Source organism: Gigantopelta aegis, chromosome 4 (genome assembly GCF_016097555.1).
Source record: "Gigantopelta aegis isolate Gae_Host chromosome 4, Gae_host_genome, whole genome shotgun sequence".
NCBI classification, from domain to species: domain Eukaryota; kingdom Metazoa; phylum Mollusca; class Gastropoda; order Neomphalida; family Peltospiridae; genus Gigantopelta; species Gigantopelta aegis.
Window position 1 is genome coordinate 233,733 of NC_054702.1, and position 20,213 is coordinate 253,945.

A 20,213-nucleotide genomic window follows, 5' to 3' on the forward strand; every position below is an offset into this window, starting at 1 on the left:
CGTTGAGGGCGTACAGCTTGTTTGTGATGTCTCTCTATAGATTACCTTCTCGTTGAGGGCGTACAGCTTGTTTGTGATGTCTCTCTATAGATTACCTTCTCGTTGAGGGCGTACAGCTTGTTTGTGATGTCTCTCTATAGATTACCTTCTCGTTGAGGGCGTACAGCTTGTTTGTGATGTCTCTCTATAGATTACCTTCTCGTTGAGGGCGTACAGCTTGTTTGTGATGTCTCTCTATAGATTACCTTCTCGTTGAGGGCGTACAGCTTGTTTGTGATGTCTCTCTATAGATTACCTTCTCGTTGAGGGCGTACAGCTTGTTTGTGATTTCTGTCTATAGATTACCTTCTCGTTGATGACGTACAGCTTGTTTGTGATGTCTCTATAGATTACCTTCTCGTTGATGACGTACAGCTTGTTTGTGATGTCTCTCTATAGATTACCTTCTCGTTGATGACGTACAGCTTTTTTGTGATTTCTCTCTATAGATTACCTTCTCGTTGATGACGTACAGCTTGCTTGTGATGTCTGTTTATAGATTACCTTCTCGTTGATGACGTACAGCTTGCTTGTGATGTCTGTTTATAGATTACCTTCTTGTTGATGACGTACAGCTTGCTTGTGATGTCTGTTTATAGATTACCTTCTCGTTGATGACGTACAGCTTGCTTGTGATGTCTGTCTATAGATTACCTTCTCGTTGAGAGTGGTACAGTTTGTTTGTCATTTCTCTCTATAGATTACCTTCTCGTTGAGGGCGTACAGCTTGCTTGTGGTGTCTCTATAGATTACCTCGTTGAGGGCGTACACCTTGTTTGTGATGTCTCTATAGATTATCTTCTCGTTGAGAACGTACACCTTGTTTGTGATGTCTCTCTATAGAGACCGGCCTCGGTGGCGTAGTGGTTAGGCCATCGGTCCACAGGCTGGTAGGTACTGGGTTCGGATCCCAGTCGAGGCATGGGATTTTTAATCCAGATACCGATTCCAAATCCTGAGTGAATGATCCGCAAGGCTCAATGGATAGATGTAAACCACTTGCACCAACCAGTGATCCATAACTAGTTCAACAAAGGCCATGGTTTGTGCTATGTGCAAATAAAAGATCCCTTCTCGTTGATGGCGTACAGCTTGTTTGTGATGTCTCTCTATAGATTACCTTCTCGCTGAGGGCGTACAGCTTGTTTGTGATGTCTGTCTATAGATTACCTTCTCGCTGAGGACGTACAGCTTGTTTGTGATGTCTGTCTATAGATTACCTTCTCGTTGAGGGCGTACAGCTTGTTTGTGATGTCTGTCTTTAGATTACCTTCTCGTTGAGGACGTACAGCTTGTTTGTGATGTCTGTCTATAGATTACCTTCTCGTTGAGGGCGTACAGCTTGTTTGTGATGTCTCTCTATAGATTACCTTCTCGTTGAGGGCGTACAGCTTGTTTGTGATGTCTGTCTATAGATTACCTTCTCGTTGAGGGCGTACAGCTTGTTTGTGATGTCTGTCTATAGATTACCTGCTCGCTGAGGACGTACAGCTTGTTTGTGATGTCTCTCTATAGATTACCTTCTCGTTGAGGGCGTACAGCTTGCTTGTGATGTCTCTCTATAGATTACCTTCTCGTTGAGGGCGTACAGCTTGTTTGTGATGTCTCTCTATAGATTACCTTCTCGTTGAGGGCGTACAGCTTGTTTGTGATATCTCTCTATAGATTACCTTCTCGTTGAGGGCGTACAGCTTGTTTGTGATTTCTGTCTATAGATTACCTTGTCGTTGAGGGCGTACATCTTGTTTGTGATTTCTGTCTATAGATTACCTTCTCGTTGAGAGTGTACACATTGTTTGTGATGTCTCTTTAGATTACCTTCTCGTTGAGGGCGTACAGCTTGTTTGTGATGTCTGTCTATAGATTACCTTCTCGTTGAGGGCGTACAACTTGTTTGTGATTTCTGTCTATAGATTACCTTCTCGTTGAGGGTGTACAGCTTGTTTGTGATGTCTGTCTATAGATTACCTTCTCGTTGAGGGCGTACAACTTGTTTGTGTTTTCTGTCTATAGATTACCTTCTCGTTGAGGGCGTACAGCTTGTTTGTGATGTCTGTCTATAGATTACCTTCTCGTTGAGAGTGTACACATTGTTTGTGATGTCTCTTTAGATTACCTTCTCGTTGAGGGCGTACAGCTTGTTTGTGATGTCTGTCTATAGATTACCTTCTCGTTGAGAGTGTACACATTGTTTGTGATGTCTCTTTAGATTACCTTCTCGTTGAGGGCGTACAGCTTGTTTGTGATGTCTGTCTATAGATTACCTTCTCGTTGAGGGCGTACAGCTTGTTTGTGATGTCTGTCTTTAGATTACCTTCTCGTTGAGGGCGTACAGCTTGTTTGTGATGTCCCGGCCCAGCATGGTCTTGAAGATACTCGCCAAGTACGGCTCCTTGATGAGCAGATACTCCAGACTCTCACGGGGCCAGAATATGTAGCGGCACACACTGGCAGCAATGATAGACACCTGGGGCAGCGAAAACAAGACTGTTTACATTTACCATTACATTAACACTGACCTGGGCATGACAGGCGCGCGTGCAGGGAATGGTGCAGGAGGGCTTAGACTGTGGCGAGCGACGTTTTTACCTGGAGGTCGGGTCATGCTGTCCCGGAAAAATTATATATTGAAAAAAAACGAAATTGTTCTTCGAGCAAGGGGAGGGGGGGGGGGGGGGGGGGGGGGGGGTGTTTCGACTTCCAGTCCCCTCTCTGCACGCGCGCCTGTATAATACAAATAGTAAAAATATATTAACATTAAAACATGAACAGTGTTAATTTGTTTATTAAGTTGGAACTGTAGTGAAATTGTCATTGGATTCACAACTATTGATCCATTTCATCTGAGCCAATATAGGATTCTTCATTCAGTTCAACCCAGAGTGAGTCCACCACTAGCCTCAGTCGGGAGGTATAAGATCACACACAAACACACACACACAGGTACGCAAACACACACACACACAGGCACGCAAACACACACACACATGCACGCAAACACACACACACACACACTGAGTTTCACCCACTTCACATGTAACCCGAGTGCATGACCCCATATGGGTGGGGACAATTGCCGGACATGCACTGCAAGTTCCGTATACCCAGGGCTCGGGTCATACCGGGCTAGCTCATCCGACAGAAAACGTGGAACACGGCCCTGTCAAGTAGGCCTATACCGAAAGGGAAATACTGTGACTTCATAATTTAGCTCATCATCATCATCATCATCATCATCATCATCATTATCATCATCTATATACTGACAGAAAGAAATACGGGGACACTTGGTATCGTAGAACAAATTCCATTCACTGTTAGCATCCTAATATAGCCTACATAGTCGTGCAGCTGTGGGATTGAATGTTAACGCTGTTGAAATCCCGACACTATGAATGAAGATTTTGTTGCAGTCGCTCTTTGCTGTTAGTGTTGGTGTGATCTATGGATGAGAAGTTTGTTGCAGTCGTTCTTTGCTGTTAGTGTTGGTGTGATCTGTGGATGAGGAGTTTGTTGCAGTCGTTCTTTGCTGTTAGTTTTGGTGTGATCTGTGAATGAGGATTTTGTTGCAGTCGTTCTTTGCTGTTAGTGTTGGTGTGATATGTGGATGAGGAGTTTGTTGCAGTCGCTCTTTGCTGTTAGTGTTGGTGTGATCTGTGGATGAGGAGTTTGTTGCAGTCGCTCTTTGCTGTTAGTGTTGGTGTGATCTGTGGATGAGGAGTTTGTTGCAGTCGCTCTTTGCTGTTAGTGTTGGTGTGATCTGTGGATGAGGCGTGTGTTACAGTCGCTCCTTGCTGTTAGTGTTGGTGTGATCTGTGGATGAGGAGTTTGTTGCAGTCGCTCTTTGCTGTTATTGTTGGTGTGATCTATGGATGATGATTTTGTTGCAGTCGCTCTTTGCTGTTAGTGTTGGTGTGATGCTGTTAGTGTTGGTGTGATCTATGGATGAGGATTTTGTTGCAGTCGCTCTTTGTTGTTAGTGTTGGTGTGATGCTGTTAGTGTTGGTGTGATCTATGGATGAGGAGTTTGTTGCAGTCGCTCTTTGCTATTAGTGTTGGTGTGATCTATGGATGCGGAGTTTGTTGCAGTCGCTCTTTGCAGTTAGTGTTGGTGTGATCCCTTATTTTTTCCCATACTATATTATTACTTGTGATATTCAAAATCCGAAAAAGACTTTGCGTCTGTTAAATGTCAGTGGCATTAATAAAAGCATTGTTTTTATATGACACACAGCCATTATATATAACGCCGAATCGCTAAAGAAACGTGATAGTCACAACCTTTCATTTACTAATAGCAGGATTCGAACACCTCTTCTCGTTGCATTTAACACCGCTCAAGCTTAAACTGTTAGTTACTGATCACCCAAAAGACTCATTTGCTGCTAATGTAAAAAGAGTATTCTATGTGGATGCCAGTATTAGTGTTACCTGGTATTTCTCGTCTCCTGTGACGCTGGACTGGAACTCGGGGGAATCCATGAACTGGTTGGTCTTGATGGAATGGAGGAAGATTCGGTTACTGTAGACATTCATTCTGAAAACAGCGGGATCCAATTTAATCTAGAACCTTAGGACGCAGGCAGTTCTTTCTTCCTTCCCTACATCGTTTATTTCATGACATCTTTGCAAGACCATAGCAATAATGAAATGTCAAATATATATATAATTGTCTCTGATCACTTTGTTTCATGTGAGTTAGTGAGATGGGTTTTCTCTTTAATGTTTTGTAAAGCTTACGTATACTTATTTTATTATTAAAAATGTTTTTTAAAGGCATTTGTATATTACTGATGGTAGTTTGTCTGTTTGTCTTCCTGTCTGTGTCTGTCTTTTTTCTGTTTGTATGTCTATTGATCTGTCAACCTCTCTCGCTACCGGTCTGACTTTCTATTTTCTTTCTTACTCTGGTAATAACCTACCTATCTCTGTCTGTCTGTCTGTGTCTGGTTGTCTGTCTGTCTGTCTCTCTCTCTCTCTCTCTCTCTCTCTCTCTCTCTCTCTCTCTCTCTCTCTCTCTCTCTCTCTCTCTCTCTCTCTCTCTCTCTCTCTCTCTCTCTCCCCATAAATTTCTCTTACGGTACTATAAATGGTCATACCTTGGCCATTGATGAGGAACTACTATCTACCAGTCTTAGAATTGTAACAATAACTGAGAGCGAATCACAATGTATAAACTGGACAAAATGTTATTTGATCTGTGTAACAGTTGATGAAAGTGAGATACTCACACCCCAGACAGCAGAAATCCCAATTTGTCGGTTTTCGTGATGCTTTGGGTGCAGTACGCCTCGCCCTTGTGTAACGTCATCATGAAGCAGAACGTTGGACACACCAGCTTCTTAAAAGCAGATCTGCAAATGTCAAACTAATTAAAGGAGCATTCTATATATTTAGACATGACAATCATCATCTTCCTCTCTCCCCCGCAAAATAAGTAAACCATTGTCCATAAGTACACCAATACTCACACCCAAAGTTATACTTCTCTACATGAACATGCCTACGCCCAGCAAACTGCTATAACCATACATAAGACGTTAAAGAAAACGGTTTTGTTTAACAACACTAGTAGACAATATTTATTTATTTATTTATTTATTTATTTATTTACTTATTTATTTATTTTATTTATTAATCAGCAGCAACAATTGCATATCAACGATTTGGTAATTCTGACATGTAGCCTTGAAGGATATACGCTACATTAACAAAAAAGGATCTTTCATATGCACTTTTCACTGACAGGACAGAACATACCACCTTCAGTCGTGAAAGTGTCTTTATGCGTGGGAACTCTGAGAGTCAAAAAGATTGTTACTTGGGGGCTCTGAGAGACAGAAAGATTGTTACTTGGGAACTCTGAGAGACAGAAAGATTGTTACTTGGGGCTCTGAGAGACAAAAAGATTGTTACTTGGGGGCCCTGAGAGACAGAAAGGTTGTTACTTGGGGGCCCTGAGAGACAGAAAGATTGTTACTTGGGAACTCTGCGAGACAGAAAAATTGTTACTTGGGGGCTCTGAGAGACAGAAAGATTGTTAGTTGGGAACTCTGAGAGAAAGAAAGATTGTTACTTGGGAACTATGCGAGGCAGAAAGATTGTTACTTGGGGGCTCTGAGAGACAAAAAGATTGTTACTTGGGGGCTCTGAGAGACAAAAAGATTGTTACTTGGGGGCTCTGAGAGACAGAAAGATTGTTACTTGGGGCTTTGAGAGACAGAAAGATTGTTAGTTGGGAACTCTGAGAGACAGAAAGATTGTTAGTTGGGAACTCTGAGAGACAGAAAGATTGTTACTTAGGAACTCTGAGAGACAGAAAGATTGTTAGTTGGGAACTCTGAGAGAGAGAAAGATTGTTACTTGGGAACTCTGAGAGACAGAAAGAACTTGGGAGAGAGACAGAAAGATTGTTACTCTGAGGAAGAAAGATTGTTACTCTGAGAGACAGAAAGATTGTTACTTGGGAACTCTGAGAGACAGAAAGATTGTTACTTGGAAACTCTGAGAGACTCTGGGAACTCTGCGAGACAGAAATAGTGTTACTTGGGGGCTCTGAGAGACAGAAAGATTGTTACTTGGAAACTCTGAGAGACAGAAAGATTGTTACTTGGGAACTCTGCGAGACAGAAATAGTGTTACTTGGGGGCTCTGAGAGACAGAAAGAGTGTTACTTGGGGGCCCTGAGAGACAGAAAGATTGTTACTTGGGAACTCTGAGAGACAGAAAGATTATTACTTGGGGGCTCTGAGAGACAGAAACATTGTTACTTGGGGCTTTGAGAGACAGAAAGATTGTTACTTGGGAACTCTGAGAGACAGAAAGATTGTTAGTTGGGAACTCTGAGAGAAAGAAAGATTGTTACTTGGGGACTCTGAGAGACAGAAAGATTGTTACTTAGGAACTCTGAGAGACAGAAAGATTGTTACTTGGGGGCTCTGAGACAGAAGGATTGTTACTTGGGAACTCCGAGAGGCTGAAAGTCTGTCTCCTGGGAACTCTGAGAGGCTGAAAATCTGTTACCTGGGATCTCCGAGAGGCTGAAAGTCTGTTACACCTGGGAACTCTGAGAGGCTGAAAATCTATTACCTGGGATCTCCGAGAGGCTGAAAGTCTGTTACACCTGGGAACTCTGAGAGGCTGAAAGTCTGTTACCTGGGAACTCTGAGAGGCTGAAAGTCTGTTACTTGGGAACTCTGAGAGGCCGAATGTCTATTACTTGGGAACTCTGAGAGGCTGAAAGTCTGTTACTTGGGAACTCTGATAGGCTGAAAGTCTGTTACCTTGGAACTCTGATAGGCTGAAAGTCTGTTACCTTGGAATGTCTGTTAGAAACACTTTACCTGGGGACTCTGAGAGGCTGGACGTCTGTTACTAACACTTTACCCGGGGACTCTGAGAGGCTGGACGTCTGTTACTAACGCTTTACCTAGGTACTCTGAGAGGCTGGACGTCTGTTACTAACGCTTTACCTGGGGACTCTGAGAGGCTGGACGTCTGTTACTAACGCTTTACCCGGGGACTCTGAGAGGCTGGACGTCTGTCACTAACGCTTTACCCGGGGACTCTGAGAGGCTGGACGTCTGTTACTAACGCTTTACCCGGGGACTCTGAGAGGCTGGACGTCTGTCACTAACGCTTTACCTGGGGACTCTGAGAGGCTGGACGTCTGTTACTAACGCTTTACCCGGGGACTCTGAGAGGCTGAAAATCTGTTACCTGGGATCTCCGAGAGGCTGAAAGTCTGTTACACCTGGGAACTCTGAGAGGCTGAAAATCTGTTACCTGGGATCTCCGAGAGGCTGAAAGACTGTTACACCTGGGAACTCTGAGAGGATGAAAATCTGTTACCTGGGATCTCCGAGAGGCTGAAAGTCTGTTACACCTGGGAACTCTGAGAGGCTGAAAGTCTGTTACACCTGGGAACTCTGAGAGGCTGAAAGTCTGTTACCTGGGGACTCTGAGAGGCTGAAAGTCTGTTACCTGGGAACTCTGAGAGGCTGCAAATATGTTACTTTGGAACTCTGAGAGGCTGAAAGTATGTTACCTTGGAACTCTGATAGGCTGAAAGTCTGTTACCTTGGAACTCTGATAGGCTGAAAGTCTGTTACCTTGGAACTCTGGGAGGCTGAAAGTCTGTTACCTTGGAATGTCTGTTAGAAACACTTTACCTGGGGACTCTGAGAGGCTGGACGTCTGTCACTAACGCTTTACCTGGGCACTCTGAGAGGCTGGACGTCTGTCACTAACGATTTACCTGGGGACTCTGAGAGGCTGGACGTCTGTCACTAACGCTTTACCTGGGGACTCTGAGAGGCTGGACGTCTGTCACTAACGCTTTACCTGGGGACTCTGAGAGGCTGGACGTCTGTCACTAACACTTTACCTGGGGACTCTGAGAGGCTGGACATCTGTCACTAACGCTTTACCTGGGGACTCTGAGAGGCTGGACGTCTGTCACTAACACTTTACCTGGGGACTCTGAGAGGCTGGACATCTGTCACTAACGCTTTACCTGGGGACTCTGAGAGGCTGGAATGTGGAGCAGTAAAGCTCCTCTAGCTCCTCGCAGAACTTGACGGGCCGCGCATGGTACATAAGGAAGAGAACCTGCATCGTGTTCACCACCAGGAACGTGAAGTTCCACGAGAAGAAGTCCGGCGCGCACACGATCACCCACGACCAGACTGACATCAAGAGAAAGCCTGAAATCACAGGAATACGCACACATCAAGAAAAAGCATGAAATCACAGGAATATACTTTGGAAGCACAGGAATACACACACATCAAGAGAAAGCCTGAAATAACAGGAATACACTTTGTAATCACACGAATACACTTTGTAATTTTAGGAATTCATCGACATCAACAGAAAGCCTGGAATCACAGGGATACATACACGTCAAGAGAAAGCCTGAAATCACAGTAACAACCAGACATCTAGAGAAACTCTAAATCTCAGGAACAGGTCAACATTAAGACGAAAACCTTAAATCACAGGAATACACTGACATCAAGAGAAACTAAGAAATAAAGAGAAGAATACATCTACGTAAAAAACACAATAAAATCACATGAATACATCAACATCAGGTGAAACCCCCAAAATACAAAACTACACCCTGAAATCACAGGAATGCATCGACATCAGGCGGAACCCCCAAAATACACCCTGTAACCACATGAATACACAGACATCAGGTGAAACCCCCACAATACAAAAGTACGAAAATACACCCTAAAATTATAGGAATACACCGACATCAGCATAAAAACAGGAACTAAGAAGGGAATATCTTTCGTGTTGTTTTTAGTTGCCAAGTCATCCCACAATTTTTTCTCTTTTTTAAAACAACTACTGCCAGGAAACACGTCTTCCGGTATTACATTGCAATTCTTCGTGCAGTTTGCAGACATGTCAAATCACTACGAAATTCTAAAATAATTAAATAATAGCAGCTCATATAACTGCTTCTAACCAAAATATGTATATCAGACCTGGCCGTTCAAGGGGAGCTGTCTCTCTTCGCTCCCCGTCACTCCCTTGAGACTAGTTCATGGAGTACTTTTTAGCCCCATAACCCCCCACCCCCACCTCAACCCCCATCCCATCCCATCTAACATGTGAGTTATATGGCGTCCGTATGGAAGTTAGGGAAGTAATTAGATTTGACGTCGAGGTCTTCAAGATGTTATCTTTAGTGTTGACCATTACATTCTCACCGAGTGAAAAGAAGCTGTGCATGAAGATGACGCCATGGCTGGTGTCCGGCGCACACAGGCCGACGGCGATGACGGCGTTGGCGACCTGGAACAGCATGTGGCTGGGCGTCCCCCACGTCGTACAGCCTATCTCCACGCGGGGCCACTGGTTGGGCTGGGAGAGGTTCGTGTAGCCCACGTCCAGGATGAAGTGGAACGTCGAGTTGTCTCGCAGAGTCGGGGACAACTGCAATAAACCAAATACGACATCTACACACTGGAATAATATTAATATTATAATATATATTATTTAAACTATAATAAATTACAGCTGAAAAACACTCCAGCAACATACATGTATATATTCATTTATGTATATAGAAAGATATCAGATGGACAGAATGGTTGGTTGGTTGAATAGATGGATGGTTGGATGGATGGATGGATGGATGGATGGATGGATGGATGGATGGATGGATGTTGAATGGATGGATGGATGCATGGTTGGTTGGATGGGTGGATGGTTGGATGGATGGATGGATGGATGGATGGATGGATGGATGGATGGATGGATGGATGTTGAATGGATGGATGTTAATGGATGGATGGATGGCATTTAAGAGTATGGATAGCTTAATAGATGGATGGATGGATGGGTAAATGGACTAACATATCATAGTCCAGGAGCCAAGTATCAAAAGAGGCCTAAAAAATGAGTTAGTGCAACACCCACTACACAGTTGGTTTGTCATTTCTGGCTGCTTGGGGGATGTCTCTGGGACATTTTCAGCCCTGATGTACAGTTGATTTGTGGCAGCAACACTAGGTGCCAGCCTGTTTTCTAATAGGGGGAATCGCAGATTAGGTGCAATTCTTGTTAATTTGATTTGATTTTCTTAGCTCCTACAACAAAAAGTTTTAAGATCTGTTGCTAATATCATGTTAATATGAGATAAGCTGGTGGATTGCTGTTTAGCACGTTCAATGGGGAGGCGAATTTTTTTCAAGATGGCCGCCATTTTTCAGTATGGCGGGCAATAGTCCAGGATTTAGGACCAGGTTGAATGTTTTTTTTTTATGTAATACCCACTACACAGTTGGTTTGTCATCTCAGACTACTAGGGGGATGTCTCTGGAACATTTTCAGCCCTGATGTACAGTTGAATTGTGGCAGCAACAATATGTGGAGGTCTATTTTCCCATGGGGGTGCCATGACTTAAGTGGAATTCTGGAAAATTTGGTTTCATTTTCTCGGCTAATACAAACAAAAGTTTTAAGATTTGTTGCTAATAACATGTTCATATGAGATACACCTGTGTATTGCTGTTAAGTAAGCTCAATGTTGATACAATTTTTTTTCAAGATGGCCACCATTTTTCAGTATGTCGGGCAATAGTTTAGGAGCCATGACCAACTCGAAGTTGTTTAGTCCTACACAGTTGGTTTGTCACTTCAAACTGCTAGGAGGATGACTGTGGAACATTTCCAGCCCAGAGGGAGTGTGATGTACTCTTTTTAGCTTAGTCAGTTGTTGTACGTGTCATGTTATATTAACAGTAACTACATATTTGTATCATTGACATTCACTAGTTAAATTTAATCTTAATATAATGCTATATAATGTATTGGATTTTGTCTATCAAACTTAAACTGAAGTTTCCAAAATGTTTTAAGAAGTGTTGTTGTCAATTGCCAAAAATTATTAAGAATTATCGAAATGTCACTAATCATAATCAGGATATTCATCATCAAGGTCATCATCGTCATCGTCATCATCATCATCAGAGTCAATTGATGGAACTTTGTTTGGGTTTTTGCATTGTTCACCTCCCATACAAATGCAGGCTTCTGTGCAAGGCATGTCGTTGCGCTTGCATGCACAAGCGTGGCTGTGTTGACATGCAGAAGTCCTACACTTGCATGTGGTCATCTCAACTAGTGCAGCAGGGGCAGGGTCTTTGATCATTAGAGTGGGTTGGAGAATTCCAATCTGGTTGGTCCATCCATTTGCATCTGGTCCAGGCAGACGTTGGTTGGCAAGCAGTGATGTCTTCCAAATAAAGGACTGGTAGTTAGCTTGATGGATGTGTAACTGGGTGCTATCAGAAGTTGGTGGGAGGCACTCACTTTTCTGCCTTTTCTGGCAGAACATCCAATATCTGACTTCATCTGCTGTATCACCAACTCCATGAGCTGCTGTGTACAGAGAACATATGAACTGTTCACATGCATGGATCGTGGCCTCTGTTGGTGGAATGACATCTCCTAGATGGGCCACTTGTTGTTGCTGGTCTACATCTTTCTGAAGTTTCCTGAAAGCTGCCTTCTTCCCGATGCCACTGAAGGCACTTGTCGAATCACATCCTGTGAGTGCATGCAATGAAGGAAGTGCTTTACATAATTCAGGTCCATTGTCATGTATTGGGATGTAGCGAAGCCTTTGCTTTACTCCAGTACGAAACCAAGGTTTGTGGCACATCATTGTGGTATACATATATATACAAATGACTGCAACATCTGTGTCAGGAGACTGAATAATCACTTGCTGGTGGTCATATGAAGCATTGTTGGCATGTAGCAAAAGTCTCGTGTCTGCTTCTTCGTGGTCAGACTCCAGTACTTGCAGATCTATAACATGTTCCCTCATGTCTTTCCATCCTTGAAGCCTCCGCCGAGGACCAATTGATGGTCAGGTTCCAGTTTTTCTGTTCCAATTTCGCACCATCGTTCAGAGAGAAATGCACAGAGGTTGGCTTTGTTGTTCGGATTCTTGATATATTTGTCCCATTGTCTGGGTAGGGGTGTACTAGTTCCTAATATCTTGATCTCCAGTCCTGAAGATGACCCTCGTCGTTTACGTTCTGCTGCCTTGATTGAATCAGGCTGGTCATAGCGATCAAAGACCATGTCGACCCTGTTACATCCATTTTTCCCAAGTGGTGCTGAAATGAGATCAAAGTACTTTTCTGCTAGTTGTCCAAATGTCTTGGTACCACCAGATTTCACCATTTGGATCAAGGCCATTGCATCTAAGACATTGGCAGTAGATGGTGGGTTTTCGGAAAATGAAAGTTTGGGCAATACATCAGCCTTGGTTTCCAACTCAGTTAGCAAGTCGCTTTTCACATTCTTATGCAAACTTCCCTCAGAATGCGCCAGTGCATAAGGCACAGATGACAGCTCATGTGAAAGAACTTCCTTCAAGTTAACATCTCGGGCTTTAGCGACAATGAGTAGTCTGCCAAAAATATTTCGATCAGCACTGATAGTAGCTGCTTTGTCTTTGGCTGATTTCACAGTAATCTTCTTTGACATTGATGCAAATGTTCTGATCTTCAAATGTGGCAACTTTTCCCAGAAACCTAGCTCATTTTTGTCGAGGCGTTTAGTTACAAAGTCATTCAGTTGTTCTTGCCCGATGTCTTTAGCTGCCACTAGGCGTGCTGCATCATATTGTGGAAGGATCACCCCAGTTATGATGTTAAGGAGAGGTTGACACTCGTCTTCTTCGAGAGAAATGATGTCAAATGGATTTGTTGCAAGACATCGGCTTCATCTTTCTTTAGCCTGGTTGCACCAGACTCATTGTGTGTTCCAATTCGTTCACTGACTTCTATACCACACATCTCTTTTGTGGCAGATGTAACTGCTGCTCGCTCATGACTTGTCAGGAACCATCTGGCTAGGGCCTCTTGTTTCTGGATGATACCCACAATGCCTCCTCTCTTCTTGGAGTCTAGGTTGATGGACTGCTCCAGTTCCATGTCTGTCCAGACACGACTGTATCGCTGGTTTGATCGACAAACAGCATGGTTACCATTCATGAATTCTTTGTGTATCTCGGGAAACTTCTCTTGAAGTTGATTCATGTCACAGAGGTATACGGGGAGCCATCGTGAGTAATTTGTTCGGTCCATAGAGTAGAAATATGGAGCCATTCTAGCTATAGTATCCAAATGCAACTTCCAACATCCATCTCTTTCAGCACGAATGAATTCAAGCAGTAACTGGACCATCTCGATGTACATATCCCAGAAGGAGAATAAAAGAGATGCTTTCTTCCCGGCTGTTCTAAAAAGTGACATCAAATTCTGAACGTTCGTCATTTCCTTACAAACCATCTGATAACACTCATGCAGATCATCAGACTTCTGTGTTATTGCATTTTTGCATTTTTGAATTTGTGCAGTTAAAGTTTCTTTGTCCAATAGATTATCTTCCTGTCTTTGAGACAACCATTTGCACTGTTCTTCCCACTGCAACCTCACCAGGGCTTCCATGACTAGCTTATGACCTCTGACTCCACGGTTATAGGATTTTCCTTTTAATAGGTTTGTTGTAGTGTTGATTCCATGGGTACCAGATTCAATAAGGAGATCTGCTAGTCCAGACTCTTCAAACAGTTTGCCAATAACAGCCAGGTAGTTGAGTGCGATATGGAACCCACCCATTCTAATCACTGTATCATCATATTCTTTGGGGTTGCGCCACTGTATTTCCTTAGCCTTCATGTAGATAGCCAAGTCAAACGTAATGACACTGTTTTGTTGTCCAAGGCTTGACATCATCATCTGGACCTGCTTCATCACTGTGTACACAGTACTATACTCAGTTGATGAACCTTTGATCATTGGGCAGTAACTCACTTCAGTGATGGAGGGTAACACGCAGGACACCATGGTGTTGAACCCACTCCAGGATGGAACTGTCTGTTGATCAGCTTCCATGGGGCAGAGTTCTATTTCGAACAGCTTTGTGGGCAGCATTCGCAAGAGTGCCCATGCTAGATCCATTTTGCTGGCACTGTGATCGAGGGAACTGCAACTTGCATACCATTTTTGTTTGACTGTGTTACGGAATTGTGTTATTGGTGCACTAGTGGAAAAAAGTAACTGTGTAACCTAAAAAATCGGATGAAAATAAAACCGCTCAATATTTTAGCCTGATGTTTTGTACATGTTACCAGTGAACGCACCGCCACACAATAGCTGGGTCAATGCCGTATTTGCATGTGCAGTTTTGCTTCTGGGACATGAACATGTTTTTCCCATTTTTTTCTCCCAACATGTTACTTTTCAAGTTTTTGTCGACTTTTCAACTGTCGGGTCATTGCATGCCAAACCGGGGGTACAGAAAAGCAGGTTATTTCTGTTGAAAATTGTAGCAGAGCAATGCCCAGGCTAAACGAAAATGACCGCCTTCGCGCAATTGGCATGATCCAGGCTGGTATGCGCCATAGCGCTGTCGCTACGCAATTTGGTGTACACATAAACAGTATTGAGGCTTTGTGGAGACGTTATCAACATGTTGGTAATGTCAGAGACCAACAACGTGCAGGCCGTCCACGTGTGACGTCACGACAGCAGGACAACCACATCAGACTCGTGCACCTCAGGAATCGATTCCAAACGGCAAGTCTGACAGCGCGGACCATTCCTGGATTGCGTGCCATTAATCCCAGAACTGTACGGAATCGATTACGTGAACATGGTATCCGTCCGCAACGCCCGGCTGTCCGTTCAGTTTTGCTAAGACGTCATCGTGTAGCACGTTTGGCTTGGTGTAGAAGACACTTGCACTTTAATCGCCGTGACTGGGCGGGCATACTGTTTACGGACGAGTCCAGGTTTCACTTGGACAGCAGTGACGGCCGTTCAAGAGTGTATCGTCGTGTTGGAGAACGTTTTAGTGACGCCTGTGTTGTGGAGCGATGTGCATTTGGCAGAGGCAGTGTCATGGTTTGGGGTGGCATCACGTCAACTGGATGAACACCTCTTGTGGTCATCGATGGCAATTTGAACGCTGTACGCTACCGTGATGACATTATTCAGGCTCACGTCATCCCATTTGTGCAAGGACAGCAACGTCACATCACGCTTCAGCATGACAATGCTAGACCTCACGTCGCCCGGATGGTAATGGATTTTCTAGCACAGCAGAACATCGATGTGTTGCAGTGGCCTGCGGTCTCATCCGATCTTGCACCATCGAGCACGTCTGGGATGAGATGCAACGTCGTGTACGTGCACTGCCTAACCAGCCGCTGACGTTGAGAGCGCTTGGTCAGACGTTAGTACAGATCTGGAACGGCATTCCCCAGGCATTCTTCAACAATTTGGTAGGCTCTGTGAGGCGACGGTGCCTGGCCTGCATCGACGCAAACGGTGGCCATACGCGCTATTAACTTTGTGAACTGTTTTTTTACCCCCCATGTCTTTCATCCCCAATACCGATGAAATGACGGATGCTGTGACATTTTAAATGAATTGACGTTTTGCTTAATTGCCTAATAAATAATGCTATATGATCATTTTATCGTTTTATGTCTTGAAATTATGTTTTTATCAACATGATAACCATACACAGTTACTTTTTTCCACTAGTATATATATAGATACTGAAGCAATGCACACACTGTACTATGCTGCTCACATTATTAGGTCAGATTTGAAAAATTGTTCAGGTATAGATCTTCAACCACTGAGTCTCCACAACCTGAATCTGAGAAGATCCAAGGACATACTACCAGAAAGCCTGTACAACTTCCTGCATTGGAATGTCTGTAACAAGTTGGATCCATCTCCATACACTCACAATTATGAAAATGCCGCAGATCAAAGGCATGTCATCATGCTTGGCCAAGACATATTGCACTGTGCTTCACCCAAGCATATTGGTCTCGCCATATCAGTGCGTCACTTGACTGGATCAAAACAACTTATCAACATACTCAACCGTATGGGTCATTGTTCATTCTATGAAGAAGTTGAAACAATAAATTAAATGTGAATTATTACCATTATGTGAGAAAACATGTAAATTAAAACGTCACGTGCAGACATATTGAAAAATGGCGGCCATCTTGAAAAAAAATTGTATTATCTTTGAACTTACTTAACAGCAATACACAGGTTTATCTCATATGAACATGTTATTTGGAACAAATCTTAAAAGGTTTGGTTGTATAAGCCGAGAAAAACAAACCAAAATGTCCAGAATTGTACCTAAGCCAAAGCACCCCCGTTGGAAAATAGACCGCCACATATTGTTTCTGCCACAATTCAACTGTACATCAGGGCTGAAAATGTTCCAGAGACATCCCCCTAGTAGTTTGGGGTGACAAACCAACTGTGTAGTGGGTGTTGCACGAACAAAAACATTCAACCTGATCCTAATTCCTGGACTATTGCCCGCCATACTGAAAAACGGCGGCCATCTTGAAAAAAAATCATGTCCCCATTGAACTTACTAAACAGCAATCCAACAGCTTATCTCATATGAATATGATATTAGCAACAGATCTTAAAACTTTTTGTTGTAGGAGCTAAGAAAATCAAATCAAATTAACAAGAATTGCACCTAATCTGCACCCCCCCCCCCCCCCCCCATTAGAAAACAGGCTGGCACCTAGTGTTGCTGCCACAAATCAACTGTACATCAGGGCTGAAAATGTCCCAGAGACATCCCCCAAGCAGCCAGAAATGACAAACCAACTGTGTAGTGGGTGTTGTGCTCAACCATTTTTAGCTGGTCCTGGCTCCTGGACTATTATATGAAAGCAGAGCACTGCAAAACCAAATGGAGAAAAAACATTGCATACCTTGCCCCCTTCCGTCGGCCTGGTATAGCAACTAACCAAATAAAAGAACATCCTCCTCCCTAATCACTGATGGTATATTTGAGCTTTATTGACTAGCATCTTTAATGGAACTTTTGAGAAAACAAACATATGGCACATAAAGTGCTATAAACTATTTTCCGCACGCCAGGTCTGGAGTGGTGTGGTGGTGTACTGGCTACTTAAATAACTGAGTACCACAAGTGACAAAGTAGATTAGTCCAAACTGTAAATGTTGACAGTGGACATGTATCTTTAAAAGTACTTCGCCCTCTGAGTAATTTGAGAAATACTTACAGACCCTTGCTTTAAATATCATTGTGTGCATATTCGTCTGCGCATGTAGATGTGCCTTTGATGACCTAAGTTGTAGAAAGGTTTTTAGTGCCAATACTGTCACGTAATATACGGTGGCAGTCCTCCTACAGGCGCAGTTGGAACCAAAATGGTGTACTTTAGATGAGCTATCCACTGTACTCACACCATCTGACAGTGAATCATAGCTGTATACCCTCGGCACTCTGGAACATAGGCTACTGATCCGTACACATGGGGACCGGAACCACTATAGTACTGTCAGAAATAGAATACACATTACTTTCGTCGATATTAAACAGACAAGTAAATATTTTGTAAATATCTATTTAATTATAATCTACCTAATTTAGCATTACTTGTTTTGGCTCTCATTGATGTACAAGGTGGTATTTACTCTTGAAATTAAAAGAAATATGTCGGTAAACAGGTGATTTGTGCACTTTATTGAAACATACTATAACAAAGTTTGGTCAATGTATGTCAATTTCATTGCTGTTACAATATGTGAGGGACCATTTCTCATGAAGGTTTACCCCTATTCCTCTCCAAAACAAAATATTTGTAGACATTTATAAGTAACTTTTGAGCAAAACTGTCAAGAACCATTTTGAGTTTGTGATCTATTTTCCGGTATTAAAGGTGCTATCTCATAAGTTGCATAATGACAGCTATTGCAAATCATGGTTTTATATAATTTTGCTTTAACATTTAAAGACTACACCTTTAACTATATGCCCATAAACGATTATAGGAAATGATTTTATCTACTAGTAGAAAATACATTTTTATTGGAGAATCTTTATCACAAACAGATGCTTACATATAGCCCGAGTACTCTGACTTTAAGAGACAAAAATACGCCCTATTTATGTCCAAATGTCCGTCTAGCTCTCTTACAGTCAGAGTACTCGGGCTAGCTCACATAGAACTTCTGATATACCCGTAGCACCTTTAAGTGGTTGCAAGATTGTGTAAATTTCTACTGTATTTATACTGCATTCATATTTACTAAATATGCTGGTCAAAATTAATAATTATGCTGCAATTCAAAATAATCAGTTATCTTGCAGTTTTAAATTAAAAGTTTATTTAGGGTAAATGAAATTTACACATATCCATCAAAATGTGTTATAGTCTGTCCAAAAAAGGTCACAAATTTCCTGTTTACTGACATTTTTATTTTAATTTCAAGAGTAAACACCACCTTGTACATCAATGAGAGCCCAAACAAGTAAATGCTAAATTAGGTAGAATATCGTTAAATAGGTATTTACAAAATATTTACTTGTCAGTTTAATATGAAAGAAATAATTGACGAAAATCATTTTTATTCTATTTCCGACACTACTTTAGTTCAGGCCTTTCTGATTTCACCTAATGATACTTGTGTCTTAGAATAGATTGATTGATATGGTAACATGATATTCTGGTATACAGATTATATTAATTCAGTGGCAGCGAGAAATATACGTTTTCCCATTTTCAGCACCGATAATGCTTTGAGCATTCGTTCGGCTCGCTATCCGCGCGGACTCCAATTAAACATTCATCATACCGATTCTGTGGCGGGTCAAATCAAACAATCTTAGGTGCTGGTGACGGCATGTGTGTACGTGACAACTACGTAACAAGAGAGAAATAACTGACTGGTCAGAAAATATCATACACATATACCTCAGGCGTCCGCATGACCCTGGTGAACTGATTAAGGTTGACAAATGCATATTGTTTTATACTTGCGTATCGTACAGTTCGCTACAAATACAGTACATTTAAAATAACGAGAGAGAGTAACATATTTATACTAACAGCCTGTGACTGGCGTATCGTGCAGTTCGCTACAAATACAATACATTTAAAATAACGAGAGAGTAGCATATTTATACTAACAGCCTGTGACTAGCGTATCGTACAGTTCGCTACAAATACAGTACATTTAAAATAACGAGAGAGTAGCATATTTATACTAACAGCCTGTGACTAGCGTATCGTACAGTTCGCTACAAATACAGTACATTTAAAATAACGAGAGAGTAGCATATTTATACTAACAGCCTGTGACTAGCGTATCGTACAGTTCACTTCAAATACAGTACATTTAAAATAACGAGAGAGTAGCATATTTATACTAACAGCCTGTGACTAGCGTATCGTACAGTTCGCTACAAATACAGTACATTTAAAATAACGAGAGAGTAGCATATTTATACTAACAGCCTGTGACTAGCGTATCGTACAGTTCACTACAAATACAGTACATTTAAAATAACGAGAGAGTAGCATATTTATACTAACAGCCTGTGACTGGCGTATCGTACAGTTCGCTACAAATACAGTACATTTAAAATAACGAGAGAGTAGCATATTTATACTAACAGCCTGTGACTAGCGTATCGTACAGTTCACTTCAAATACAGTACATTTAAAATAACGAGACAGTAGCATATTTATACTAACAGCCTGTGACTAGCGTATCATACAGTTCCCTACAAATACAGTACATTTAAAATAACGAGAGAGTAGCATATTTATA

General features: G+C 42.3%; 1 protein-coding gene across 1 annotated transcript in view; it reads right to left on the bottom strand.

Annotated features, from left to right (window-relative positions):
- The window catches only part of LOC121372424 (popeye domain-containing protein 3-like), a 466,410-nt gene that overhangs the window by 4,338 nt on the left and 441,859 nt on the right, over nucleotides 1-20,213 (bottom strand). The window contains exons 2-6 of the mRNA XM_041498728.1: nucleotides 9,765-9,990; nucleotides 8,555-8,744; nucleotides 5,271-5,393; nucleotides 4,471-4,576; nucleotides 2,354-2,506 (exon numbers count right to left, since the gene is read on the bottom strand). Coding sequence (XP_041354662.1) covers nucleotides 2,354-2,506; nucleotides 4,471-4,576; nucleotides 5,271-5,393; nucleotides 8,555-8,744; nucleotides 9,765-9,990 — 798 coding nt within the window. The remainder of the gene's footprint in view (nucleotides 1-2,353; nucleotides 2,507-4,470; nucleotides 4,577-5,270; nucleotides 5,394-8,554; nucleotides 8,745-9,764; nucleotides 9,991-20,213) is intronic.